At 44.5% G+C, this 13,987-nt stretch overlaps 1 protein-coding gene across 4 annotated transcripts in view; it reads right to left on the reverse strand.

Moving 5' to 3' along the window:
- tfdp2 (transcription factor Dp-2) overlaps positions 1-13,987 on the reverse strand; it is a 79,350-nt gene that overhangs the window by 21,231 nt on the left and 44,132 nt on the right. For 2 of the 4 annotated variants that reach the window (XM_041877257.2, XM_041877256.2), the window contains exon 4: positions 7,493-7,581. In XM_041877257.2, the coding sequence (XP_041733191.1) occupies positions 7,493-7,581 (89 nt within the window). Of the gene's footprint in view, positions 1-7,492; positions 7,582-12,023; positions 12,317-12,348; positions 12,431-13,987 lie in introns of those variants that run through there. The other 2 variants (XM_041877258.1, XM_041877259.2) reach the window with 2 other exon arrangements.

Below are 13,987 nucleotides of genomic sequence, written 5' to 3' on the forward strand. Positions count from 1 at the left end.
GTAGCAGAGAAAACAGTCTATATTGGATTTTTATTTAGTCACATGCACAGATGTAATTGCAGTGTACAGTGAAAGCAACAAAAAAAAACGCAGGCCTATCAATACACTTGGCTACTAATTCATTGCAGCTGCAGCGCGAGAGGAAGTAGGGAGAAGCACGTTTTATGTTTTGTAAAAGTGTTTGAATAAAAACAGTGTTGACAGTTCTGAATAAAAACGTAAACATGACTCACTCATAAAAACAGCTCTTTGCTGTATTCTTTGACAGTTTCTCTCTGGTCATGGTATGAAATCTCATGTACTGTAGGCTAGTATCAAATTTTGCTGTGGGGTCGTGGAAGCTGTACTAGGAACAGTGATTTGAGCTATCCGATTGGCCAGCGCAGTAGGCGCACTTAATTTAGCCACAGCTCTCCTGGTCCGCCGGGGAGGCGGAGTTTGTACCTTTAGACAAATGAAATGGTTCAAAATGGGAACACATTGTCTACCCGGTGCGCAGGGCTTTTGAATCAAGTGCACCTTCTGCCAAAAGCAGACCACTGTCTTGGAGGCTTACCCAGAAAGACTCACAGCTGTAATCGCTGCCAAAGGTGGCTCTACAAAGTATTGATTCAGGGCTATGAATACTTATGTAAATTAATTTGTCTGTATTTAATTTTCAGTAGATTTGCAAAAACATGTTTTTACTTTGTCATTGTGGGGTATTGTGTGTAGATGGGTGAGACAAATGTAATCAATTTTGAATTCAGGCTGTAACAACAAAATGTGGAATAAGTCGAGGGGTATTAAGGCACTGTAACATATTTACAACTGTGACAATGATAAATATACAGTAATTGTCCATTGGGGTGTGGGGGTGGGATTAGGTAGCTGACTAACGGTGTATTTAGCAGCCTAATGGTCTCGGGCTATTGGCCAGTCTGTTCGTTTTAGCCATGATGCTCCTGTACTGCCCACATCTGAGTGATGGAAGCGGGGAGAACAGGCCATGGCTCGAGTGGCTGAGGTCTCTGATGATCTTCTTGGCCTTCCCGCGACACCTTGTGTTGTAGGTGTCCTGGAGGGCAGGCAGTGTGCATCCAATGGTGCGTTCGGCTGAGCATACCACCCTCTGTAGCGCCTTGCTGTCAGCAGTGGAGTTGCCGTACCAGGCTGTGATGCAGCCTGACAGTATGCGCTCGATGTTGCTCCTGTAGAACACTAAGGGCCCTCAGGGACAGGCCGAATTTCTTCAGCCTCCTGATGTTAAAGAGTCTATGACTTAGGTAGTTGGAGTCTGACCATTTTTAGGGCCTTTCTCTGGCACCGCCTGGTATAGAGGTCCTGGATGGCAGGGACGTACGCAGTGCCCTCTGTAGCGCCTTGCGGTCACATGCCAAGAAGATGCCATACCAAACAATGATGCAGCCAGTCAAGATGCTCTCAATGGCGCAGCTATATAACCTTTTGAGGATCTGAGGGCCCATGCCAAATCTTTTCAGCCACCTTAGGGAGAAGAGGCGTTGTCATGCCCTCTTCACAGCTGTGTTGGTGTGTGTGGACCATGATAGATCCTAAGTGATGTGGGCACCGAGGAAATTTAAGCTCTCGACCCACTCCACAGCCCAGTCGATGTGAATGGCCTCCTGTAGCTCAGTTGGTAGAGCATGGCGCTTGCAACGCCAGGGTTGTGGGTTCAATTCCCACGGGGGGCCAGTATGAAAAATGTATGCACTCACTAACTGTAAGTCGCTCTGGATAAGAGCGTCTGCTAAATGACTTAAATGTAAATGTAATGGGGGTGTGCTGGCCCTCCGTTTCCTGTAGTCCACGATCAGCTCCTTTGTCTTGCTGACATTGAGGGAGAGGCTGTTGTCCTGGCACCACACTGCCAGGTCTCTGACATCCTCCCTATAGGCTGTCTCATCGTAATCTGTGATCAGTCCTACCACAGTCATGTCGTCAGCAACATAATAATGGTGTTGAGTCGTGTGCGGCCACGCAGTCGTGAGTGAAAAGGGGTCGCCCCCAGGTGGTGAGGGTAGGCAACTACACATCCGCCATGCTGACCCTCAACACGGGCCCCTCAGGGGTGCGTGCTTAGTCCTCTCCTGTACTCCCTGTTCACTCACGATTGTGTGGCCACACGACTCCAATACCATTAAGTTTGCTGACGACACGACGCTGGTAGGCCTGATCAGCGACAACGATGAGACAGCCTATAGGGAGGTCAGAGACCTGGCAGTGTGTTGCCAGGACAACAACCTCTCCCTCAACGTCAGCAAGACAAAGGAGCTGATCGTCGACTACATGAAACGGAGGGCCGAGCACACCTCCATTCACATTGACAGGGACTGGCTGCATCTTGACTGGCTGCATCACCGCTTGATATGGCAACTGCTTGGCATCTGACCGCAAGGTGCTATAGAGGGTAGTGCGCACAGCCCATTAAATCACTAGGGTCAAGGTCCCTGCCATCCAGGACCTCTATACCAGCCGGTGTCTGAGGAAGGCCCTTAACATTTTTTACGACTCCAGCCACCCAAGTCATAGACTGGTCGCCCTGCTACCGCATGGCAAGCGGTACCGATGCACCAAGTCAGGAACCAACAGGAGCCTAAACAGCTTCTACCCCCAAGCCATAAGACTGCTAAATAGTTTGTTAAATAGTTAACCAAATAGTTCGCTGGACTATCTGCATTGACCATTTTTGCACCAACTATGACTCATCACACACGCTGCTGCTACGGTTTATCATCTATCCTGTTGCCTAGTCACTTTATTCCTAGTTATATGCACATATCTACCTGAATTACCTCAAAACCCCTGCACATCGACTCTGTAATAGTACCCTGTGTGCCAAGTTATCATTACTCATTTTTACATTTACATTTTAGTCATTTAGCAGACGCTCTTATCCAGAGCGACTTACAGTTAGTGAGTGCATACATTTTCATACTCATTGTGTATTTATTATTACTTTCATTATTACGTGTGATTACTTTTCTATTATTTATCTATTTTCATTCTCTCTGCATTGTTGCGAAGGGCCTGTAAGTAAGCATCTCAATGTCAGTCTACACCTGTTGTTTACGAAGCATGTGACAAATAAAATGGTATTTGATTTCACTATCTGAACAATCAGTCAGCCTGGGTTGTGTTCATAACCATGTGTGTACAAGAGGCACCAATCAGTTTTAGGTAGCAAAAAGGACTGAAACCAGGAGAGGGAGGGAACACCTGGATGTCCAATAAGAAACGTTCATTTTGGCTTTCCGTTGCAAAATGTCGTACATTTGCTATTTAGCATTCTTATTGGACATGTCCCCCCTCCCCCCAGTGTGTCTAAGTGAATCAATCACTGAAACACAAAGGCTGTGTCTCAAATGCCATCCTATTTCCAATATAGTGCTCAACCTCTGACCAAAATAAATGCACTAGGTTTTCGTTGGGGATTGGATCTAAGGCACAGGACTACACAGAATGGTGCATTTGTGTGTGTGTGCGTGTGTGTGAGTGCAAACATTTAGCATCACCACAGTGCACAGGCTTGTGTTAGGCTGCCACCATGTGGCCCCTGGTGTAAGTGAGAGACACACCTGCTTGCCTGCGATGTTACAGCAAATTATTAAAAAGCAGAAGTTAGGGTGTGCCTGAATCTCAATAGCCTGAAGTGGACTCCATTCCTCATCTTCTCTCCTTCAAGGGCAGATGAACTGGTGTCAGGTTATATCAGTTTAGATGAAGGAATGGAGATGACGAAAGGAAGACCCTTTAGACTACATGCACCCGAAGTCTTCTGAAAAGTTAGCTGTTAGCTACCTGTGTCTGGATCAGAGATTTAGTATTAAACAAGACAGCCTTGACCAGCTAGGTATATGGTCCTTATTAAAGGGATCCAACACTCCAAAATCCAGCTTTTGGGAGTGTCCTACAGTCAAGCTGTGTCCATGTCCCACAGCACAAATTCCACAAGTCCCATATATCCATAAAACCTCAGTAGTCCCTTTAAGATTATTAAAGAGGGGCTCTGATGTATATTTCTTATATATACAGTGCTTTCGGAAAGTATTCAGTCCCCTAGACTTTTTCCACATTTTGTTATGTCAATATAGGACTCGTTTTACTGTGGATATAGATACTTTTGTACCTGTTTCCTCCAGCATCTTCACAAGGTCCTTTGCTGTTGTTCTTGGATTGATTTGCACTTTTCGCACCAAAGTACGTTCATCTCTAGGAGACAGAACGCATCTCCTTCCTGAGCGGTATGACGGCTGCGTGGTCCCATGGTGTTTATACAGATGAACGTGGTACTTTCAGGCGTTTGGAAATTGCTCCCAAGGATGAACCAGACTTGTGGAGGTCTACAATTATTTTTCTGAGGTCTTGGCTGATTTCTTTAGATTTTCCCATGATGTCAAGCAAAGAGGCACTGAGTCTGAAGGTTGGCCTTGAAATACATCCACAGGTACACCTCCAATTGACTCAAATGATGTCAATTAGCCTATCAGAAGCTTCTAAAGTCATGACCACATTCTCTGGATTTTCCAAGCTGTTTAAAGGCACAATCAACTTAGTGTATGTAAACTTCTGACCCACTGGAATTGTGATACAGTGAATTATAAGTGAAATAATCTGGCTGTAAACAATTGTTGGAAAAATTACTTGTGTCACGCACAAAGTAGATGTCCTAACCGACTTGCCAAAACTATAGTTTGTTAACAAGACATTTGTGGAATGGATGAAAAACAAGTTTTAATGACTCAAACCCGGCAGGTAGCTTAGTGGTTAAGAGCGTTGTGCCAGTAACCGAAAGGTCGCTGGTTCTAATCCCCGAGCCAACTAGGTGAAAAATCTGTCGATGTGCCCTTGAGCAAGGCACTTAACCCTAATTGCTCCTGTAAGTCGCTCTGGATAATATTTGGTAAAAGACCAAGTCCGTATTATGGGAAAAACAGATCAAATAAGCAAAGAAAAACGACAGTCCATCATTACTTTAAGACATGAAGGTCAGTCAATACGGAAAATGTCAAGTACTTTGAACGTTTCTTCAAGTGCAGTCGCAAAAACCATCAAGCGCTATGATGAAACTGGCTCTCATGAGGACTGCCACAGAAAAGGAAGAGGATAAGTTCATTAGAGTTAACTGCACGTCAGATTGCAGCCCAAATAAATGCTTCACAGAGTTCAAGGACACCAATAAGAAGAAGAGACTTGCTTGGGCCAAGAAACACAAGTAATGGACATTAGACCGGTGGAAATTTGTCCTTTGGTCTGGAGTCCAAATTGGAGATTTTTGGTTCCAACTGGTGACGCTGTCTGTGATTTATTTAGAATTCAAGGCACAATTAACCAGCATGTCTACCACATAATTCTACAGCGATACACCATACCATCTGGTTTAAGCTTAGTGGGACTATCATTTGTTTTTCAACAGGACAATGATCCAACACACCTCCAGGATGTGTAAGGGCTATTTGACTAAGAAGAAGAGTGCTGGAGTGCTGCATCAGATGACCTGGCCTCCACAATCCCCCAACCTCAACCCAATTGGGATGGTTTGGAATGAGTCGGAGCGCAGATTGAAGGAAAAGCAGCCAACAAGTGCTCAGCATATGTGGGAACTCCTTCAAGACTGTTGGAAAAGCATTCCAGGTGAAGCTGGTTGAGAGAATGCCAAGAGTGTGCAAAGCTGTCATCAAGGCAAAGGGTGGCTACTTTGAAGAATCTCAAATATAAAATATATTTTGATTTGTTTAACACTTTTTTGTTTACTACACGATTCCATATGTGTTATTTCATAGTTTTGATGTCTTCACTATTATTCTACAATATAGAAAATAGTAAAAATAAAGAAAAACCCTGGAATGAGTAGGTGTGTCTAAACTTTTGACTGGTACAGTGTGTGTGTATGTATGTATGTATGTATGTATGTATGTATGTATGTATGTATGTATGTATGTATATATATATATATATATATATATATACACACACACACATATACAGTGCCTTGCAAAAGTATTCATCCCCCTTGGCGTTTTTCCTATTTTGTTGCATTACAAACTGTAATTTAAATTGATTTTTATTTGGATTTAATGTAATGGACATACAAAATAGTCAAAATTTGTGAAGTGAAATGAAAAAAATAACTTGTTTCAAAGAATTCTAAAAAAATAAATAACAGAAAAATGGTGCGTGCATATGTATTCACCCCCTTTGCTATGAAGCCCCTAAATAAGATCTGGTGCAACCAATTACCTTCAGAAGTCACATAATTAGTTCAAGTCCACTTGTGTGCAATCTAAGTGTCATATGATCTTTCACATGATCTCAGTATATATACACCTGTTCTGAAAGGCCCCAGAGTCTGCAACACCACTAAGCAAGGGGCACCACCAAGCAAGCGGCACCATGAAGACCAAGGAGCTCTCCAAACAGGTCAGGGACAAAGTTGTGGAGAAGTACAGATCAGGTTTGGGTTATAAAAAAATATCTGAAACTTTGAACATCCCACGGAGCACTATTAAATCCATTATTAAAAAATGGAAAGAATATGGCACCACAACAAACCTGCCAAGAGAGGGCCGCCCACCAAAACTCATGGACCAGGCAAGGAGGTCATTAATCAGAGAGGCAACAAAGATACCAAAGATCACCCTGAAGGAGCTGCAAAGCAGCGGAGATTGGACTATCTGTCCATAGCACCACTTTAAGCCGTACACTCCACTGAGCTGGGCTTTATGGAAGAGTGGCCAGAAATAAGCCATTGCTGTGGGGATGTTTTTATCGGTAGGGACTGGGAAACTGGTCAGAATTGAAGGAATGATGGATGGCGCTAAATACAGGGAAATTCTTGAGGGAAACCTGTTGCAGTCTTCCAGAGATTTGAGACTGGGAGGGAGGTTCACCTTCTAGTAGGACAATGAACCTAAGCATACTGCTAAAGCAACACTCAAGTGGTTTAAGGGGAAACATTTAAATGTCTTGGAATGGCCTAGTCAAAGCCCAGACCTCAATCCAATTGAGAATCTGTGGTATGACTTAAAGATTGCTGTACACCAGCGGAACCCATCCAACTTTAAGGAGCTGGAGCAGTTTTGCCTTGAAGAATGGGCAAAAATCCCAGTGGCTAGATGTGCCAAGCTTATAGAGACATACCCCAAGAGACTTACAGCTGTAATTGCTGCAAAAGGTGGCTCTACAAAGTATTGACTTTGGGGTAGGCATGTTGTGTAAATCAAATGATACAAACCCCCCAAAAATCCATTTTAATTCCAGGTTGTAAGGCAACAAAATAGGAAAAATGCCAAGGCGGGTGAATACTTTCGCAAGCCACTGTATATGCCTTCTAAGGCGTTTTTCCTAGCCACTGTGCTTCTGCCTCTGCATTGCTTGATCTTTCAGGTTTTAGGCTGTGTATACGTAAAGCACATTGAAAAACAAAATGAGAAAAAAATAGGGCTTTTGAAAATACATTTGATTGATAGATACATTTGTAGAAAACACTCACCATCTGGGTCCCCACATTGGCATTGACCGCTCCTAGTGTGATCTTTGTTGCTGGGCTGTAGTTAGACGGCATCACAAGTGATAAATTGCCTGAAAAACAGGGTAAAGGGAAAAACTATGTGAAATGTTCCTCATTGGGCAAGAAAATCCAATGTACCCCTAGACAAATGTATATTTTACCAATTCATAAAGATTTTACCAATTGGTTTAGCAAGGTTTTAACAATAAAGAAGCATTTTTTATGCCTGGGTTGTGGGTTCGATTCCCGCTGAGCGCACCCATACGAGAAATGTATGCATGCATGACTAAGTTGCTTTGGATAAAAGCGTCAGCTAAACGGCATATATTATATTATTATATCGATATCAGCAAGGCATATTGTGAAATAGGTGTCCTTCCTGTTAACCTAAAAACATTATGTAAAAACCCACATACATGATTGTTCCTGCAGGCACAAGTCTCTGAATGTCCTTGAGTGGCCCAACCAGAGCCCGGACTTGAACCCGATCTAACATCTCTGGAGGGACCTGAAAATAACTGTGCAGCGACGCTCCCCATCCAACCTGACAGAGCTTGAGAGGATCTGCAGAGAAGAATGGGAGAAACTCCCCGAATACAAGTGTGCCAAGCTTGTAGCGTCATACCCAAGAAGACTCAAAGCTGTAATCTCTGCCAAAGGTGCTTCAATAAAAGTACTGAGTAAAGGGTCTGAATACTTATGTAATGTGATCCGTTTTTTAAATTTTTAATACATTTGCAAAAATTTCTAAAAACCTGTTTTTGTTTGGTCATTATGAGGTATTGTGTGTAGATTGATAAGAAAAACAAAACAATTTCAATCAATTTTAGAATAAGGCTGTAACGTAACAAAATGTGGAAAATCTCAAGGGGTATGAATACTTTCCGAATGCACTGTATATACAAAAGTATGTGGACACCCCTTCAAATTAGTGGATTTGGCTATTTCAGCCACACCCATTGCTGACAGGTGTATAAAATCAAGCACACAGCCATGCAATCTCCATTGGCAGTAGAATGGACTTACTGAAGAGCTCAGTGACTTTCAACATGGCACCGTCATAGAATGCCACCTTTCCAACAAGTCAGTTCGTCAAATTTCTGCCCTGCTAGAGCTGCCCCGGTCAACTGTAAGTGCTGTTATTGTGAAGGGGAAACATCTAGGAGCAACAACAGCTCAGCCACGAAGTGGTAGGCCACACAAGCTCACAGAACGGGACCGCCGAGTGCTGAAAGGCGCAACGTGTAAAAATCGTCTGTCCTTGGTTGCAACACTCACTACCGAGTTCAAAGCTGTCTCTGGAAGCAAGGTCAGCACAATAACTATTTGTTGAGAGCTTAATGAAATGGGTTTCCATGGCCGCACAGCCACACACAAGCCTAAGATCACCATGCGCAATGCCAAGCATCGGCTGGAGATGTGTAAAGCTCGCCGCCATTGGACTCTGGAGTAGTGGAAACGCGCTCTCTTGAGTGATTAATCACGCTTCACCATCTGGCAGTCTGACGGACTAATCTGGGTTTGGCGGATGCCAAGAGAACGCTACCTGCCCCAATGCATAGTGCCAACTGTAAAGTTTGGTGGAGGAGGAATAATGGTCTGGGGCTGTTTTTCATGGTTCGGGCTAGGCCCCTTAGTTCCAGTGAAGGGAAATCTTAACGCTACAGCATACAATGAAATTCTAGATGATTCCATGCTTCCAACTTTGTGGCAACAGTTTGGGGAAGGCCCTTTCCTGTTTAAGCATGACAATGCCCCCGTGCACAAAGTGAGGTCCATACAGAAATGGTTTGTCGAGATCGGTGTGGAAGAACTTGACTGGCCTGCACAGAGCCCTGACCTCAACCCCATTGAACACCTTTGGGATGAATAGGAGCCAGGCCTAATCGCCTAACACCAGTGCCCGACCTCACTAATGCTCTTGTGGCTGAATGGAAGCAAGTCCCTGTGGCAATGTTCCAACATCTAGTGGAAAGCCTTCCCAGAAGAGTGGAGACTGTTATAGCAGCAAAGGGAGGACCAACTCCATATCAATGCCCATGATTTTGGAATGAGATGTTCGATGAGCAGGTGTCCACATTTGTTTGGTAATGTTGTGTATGTAAATGTTAACAAAGGCAGTACTGATGACACAGTGAAGAAAGATTAACACACACACTACTGTCTCCTCAACGTCAGAGAAGATTTTTGGCGGGATTTGGATGAACCCCCTCCCCAATCATACGCCTCCTACACACACAAACAATCCTCAACTAGCGTAAGCCGTGAACTCCCCACCACATACAGACTCCCATTATTAGAAGTGGAGCTAACATTACAGCCTAGGACTTTTGCGCTGTTCTGTGTTTCTGGGATATCTAGCCTCCTCACTGGCAGCAGGGCCTGATTCTTTGGGCTGGGAGTTTTTCCTGACCAAGTGACTGACTAAGCTCGGGGCCCTGGGTCTGAACCCGACCCTGTGCAACTGGGTCCTGAACTTCCTGATGTGCCGACCCCAGGTGGTGAAGGTAGGTAACAACACATCCGCTACGCTGATCCTCAGCACGGGGCCCCACAAGGGTGCGTGCTCAGCCCCCTCCTGTACTCCCTGTTCAGTGTTCACCCGTGACTGCGTGGCCACGCACATCTCTAACTCAATCATCAAGTTTGCAGACAACACAACAGTGGTAGGCCTGATTACCAACAATGACGAGACAGACTACAGGGAGGAGATGAGGGCCCTGGCGGAGTATAACCTAACCCTCAATGTCAACAAAACGAAAGAGCTGATCGTGGACTTCAGGAGACAGCATGGGGAGCATGACCCCATCCCCATTGACGTAGCTGCAGTGGAGAGGGTGAAAAGCTTAAAGTTCCTCGCCGTGCACCTCACTGACAAATTGAAATGGTCCATCCACACAGACAGTGTGGTGACGAAGGTGCAACAGCGCCTCTTCAACCTCAGGAGCCTTGAAGAAATTCGGCTGGTATGTTAATTGACCGTCCGCAACCGCAGGGCTCTCCAGAGGGTGGTGCGGTCAGCCCAACGCATCACCGGGGGCACACTGCCTGCCCTCCAGGACATCTACAACACCCAGTGTCACAGAAAGACCATATACTGTCCATGTCTATATACACACCATCATATACATACAATATAGTTATATTCCGAACTCTGACATTGCTTGTTCTAATATTTCTATATTTCTTAATTACTGTATTTTTCTTTTCGGATTTGCGTGTATTTTTTTGTTTTGTTAGGTATTACTGCACTGTTGGAGCTAGGAACATAAGCATTTCGCTACACCCGTGATCAAATCTGGAAAATATATGTATGCAACAAATACAATTTGACCACCTGACAAGGTTATAGGCCATTATATTAGAAACATCCCAGGCCCTACTAGCTTCATCCAGTGAGGTCCAGGATGGAAACGGGCTGGTCCAGTGCCAGGCAGCAGGTTCAGACTGGGTCGGTGGTGCCTTGCCTGGTGCCTTCTGTCCCTTCCTCAGGCACAACAGAAAGGAGGGCCCCTATCTCTCCCTCTCTGCACTGGAATGTGGCCGCCACTCTCTCCTTTAAGGCGCAACAACATAAGGGAGGGCTGCTTCATTAGAATACAGCTGAGCAGCTGTCGCTCCCGCTCTCCCTCTTTCGGACTAAAAAAATATTAGGAACACACACACACAGGCAACAGGCTCTGTTACTAAAAACACGAGTTTTCATGAATTGCTTTCAAATTAATACAAAAGCAGATTTCGGTGGTGCTAGGAGGGAAACATCAGACTCACCTAGAGTCACTTAGGCCTAAGTATATTTTAATGGCCTGATAAGGCACTTCCAGGTAAAAGCAGAGGTCCATCTAAGAATTACATGTAGAGGAGAGTTATCTTTGGAACTTGGGCTTGTATCTCAAATGCAAAAACACCACTTTCCTGATGTTTTTAAAAAATCTATAATCTCATGCTTGTCGTCAATAATATTGACCTTATTGCTGGTGCATAGTCCCTTCTCGTGTGATACTTTACTCAATTGTTTCAGTTGTTGGACAAAGTGCAGCGCATGTTAGAGCAAAACAAGTCAATAAAAGAGAGGTGTTTTGACCAGTCGTCATGTTCCCTGCCTGCAGCACTTGGAAAGCACCCCGCCTTCGTAATGAATCCTGATTCTCGACAGAAAACTGCTGTTGCAGGCTAAACCACTATGAAAACAAACGCACACACTTTGTCCAACTACATTCAAGAAAACCCCAGAGGGCAACAAAACATAAAGCATCACATTTAGTGCCCGGTAATCAGAGATTCAGAAACAACCTCAATAAGCTCAATCAAACCGTTAAGGAGCTATGATAAGTTAACACATATTTTGTCTCAGAAACTAACACAGCCTAACCATACAGGCAGAAATAGCAAACTACATCCTTGTATAAAAGTCCAGACTAACAATTGGGAGAACAGGAGGCAAGTGCGTTAAGTCACTAAAAGTTGCTAAAATCGTCTTTCCATCTATCGTTGGAACCAGCAGCTCGTTTACCTGTCTCTCTGCAGAGGGGAACGAGCAGGACCTCCATGGCTCCCTCTCCTTCCCTCTCCCCGTTTCTCAGTCCCAGCACCAGAGTGAGCCGACCACTCTTCCCTTCCCCCCACAGGCATTAAGCTAGCGAGCAACTTCCAGTCGGACAGAGAGGAGAGCAGAGGAAAGGGGAGGTAGTGAGTCTATTTACTGGCCCCCCAGGACAGCCTCCCGCCCTCCCCTTCCCCTGTTCTCAGCGAGTTTGTTAATCCGCGACACACAACCAATCCCATTACGACTAGGCAAGACATAGAGAGAAGAGAAGGATAAAGGCACATTCATTTACTTGAAGTGAAGAGCACATGCCTCTCAGCAGCTCGTGCAGCCTGGGATCCAGTGCCCCCCTCACACATGCTCTCTCCCTATTTTGTTAACAGCCAATGGAAACTTGAGAGCCCCTGCCAGGCATCGCCAGGCGAGTGCAGAGGACGTCCACCTGCCTTGCCATCCAGGCAGTGTGGGAACAACACATTTCACTGAGCGAACGCCTGGCCTGGGTAGACCGCCACCGCCACACACACACCCACACTATCCACAAAGGCATGACCATCTCCATGTAGAGCTGCTCTCTGGTTGACGGGGAGAGGCACTGTGTGGATGGGTGATTGCTTGTTCTAGCCTGCCTGGTCTGGGAAGGGGGTTGTACAGAGAATACCTCCACAGTCAGCGCCTGTAGTCTGAACCTCACTACTCTCTTTTAACATCAACATACAGTCAGTGAGGGTAAAACACCTTGGCTTAAAGCCACAGACTAAGATTTCCAGTGATTAGGCAGGCCTACCCTTGTTTTTCATGAATAATGACATAAATAACTAGATGGGATTACAACAGTCTTACCTTATCATAATAAAAAACTAAGGACATAGTGAATTTCTTCATTCTTCATGATTGGGAAAAATATAGCGCACGCTTGCTAAAATGATATGCTATAAAAAATAGTCTGCTGTCTTGTATCAGATGTAGGCTAACAAAAAAGTAGTCTACAAAGGTCACTGTTCAAAACAATACCTGAACTGAAACCAGGCAAACTGTGGATGCAAATAATAGCCTATGTAGGCTGCACAATATTCATTAATTGAAATGAATCATACCGTGCACATTTCCAAAGGTATATTTCCAAATTTTGTGTACAATAAAGTTTTCCCAATTAGATGTTTTGATTCTAACCCTTCAGTAGCCCATCAGAGCATTTACACACACTAGCTTCAAATCTACACAATGCACATCCCTCTTATAATTAAGTACAGTAGGACCTCAGATTCAAGTCCTGAAAGAGGTAATTCAGAACACTGAAATGTTTGACTTTGAAATGGGTTTCAAAAGCGTAGCATCCCTAAGCACAAAATTTGAATTGCATAGTTAACCCGTATTACACCTGTAATCTAACCTGCAATCTAACATTTTGCCAGGAGTGTATTCACTAGGAACCAAACAAAAGCAAACTGAACTAAATGGGGAGGGACCCACCTGAATTTGTCTAATAAGAAACTGTAGTTTTCATTGCAAAGTTTTTCCAAAATGTTTTTCGACGGTTTGCACTAAGGAATACACCGCTGATGTGTATTTAGCACAGGACAGCAACATTAACATTTGCCTGTAGCTACCATAATTTTCGGACTATAAGCCGCGCCTTTTTTCCCATTTTTCGACCCTGCGGCTTATATAACGGTGCGGCTAATCTATGGATTTTTACAGCTAACGGCCAATAGAAGACCTCCTAAATCTATGGATTTTACAGGTTACAGTCCACCAACTTTAACTCTATGGGCTCTATGACCGGTCCGCGCCCCCCACCTTTAAGCGGCGGGCTCCAGCAGGAAAAGCTAGAGGCCGGAAAAGAGTGAGACAGGTAGCGCGCAAAAGTAAAAGTGGAACCGAGAGTGGTACGAGAGACAGAACGAGAGACAGAACGAGCGCAAGACAGA

Source organism: Coregonus clupeaformis, chromosome 6, assembly GCF_020615455.1.
Source record: "Coregonus clupeaformis isolate EN_2021a chromosome 6, ASM2061545v1, whole genome shotgun sequence".
Taxonomy (NCBI): domain Eukaryota; kingdom Metazoa; phylum Chordata; class Actinopteri; order Salmoniformes; family Salmonidae; genus Coregonus; species Coregonus clupeaformis.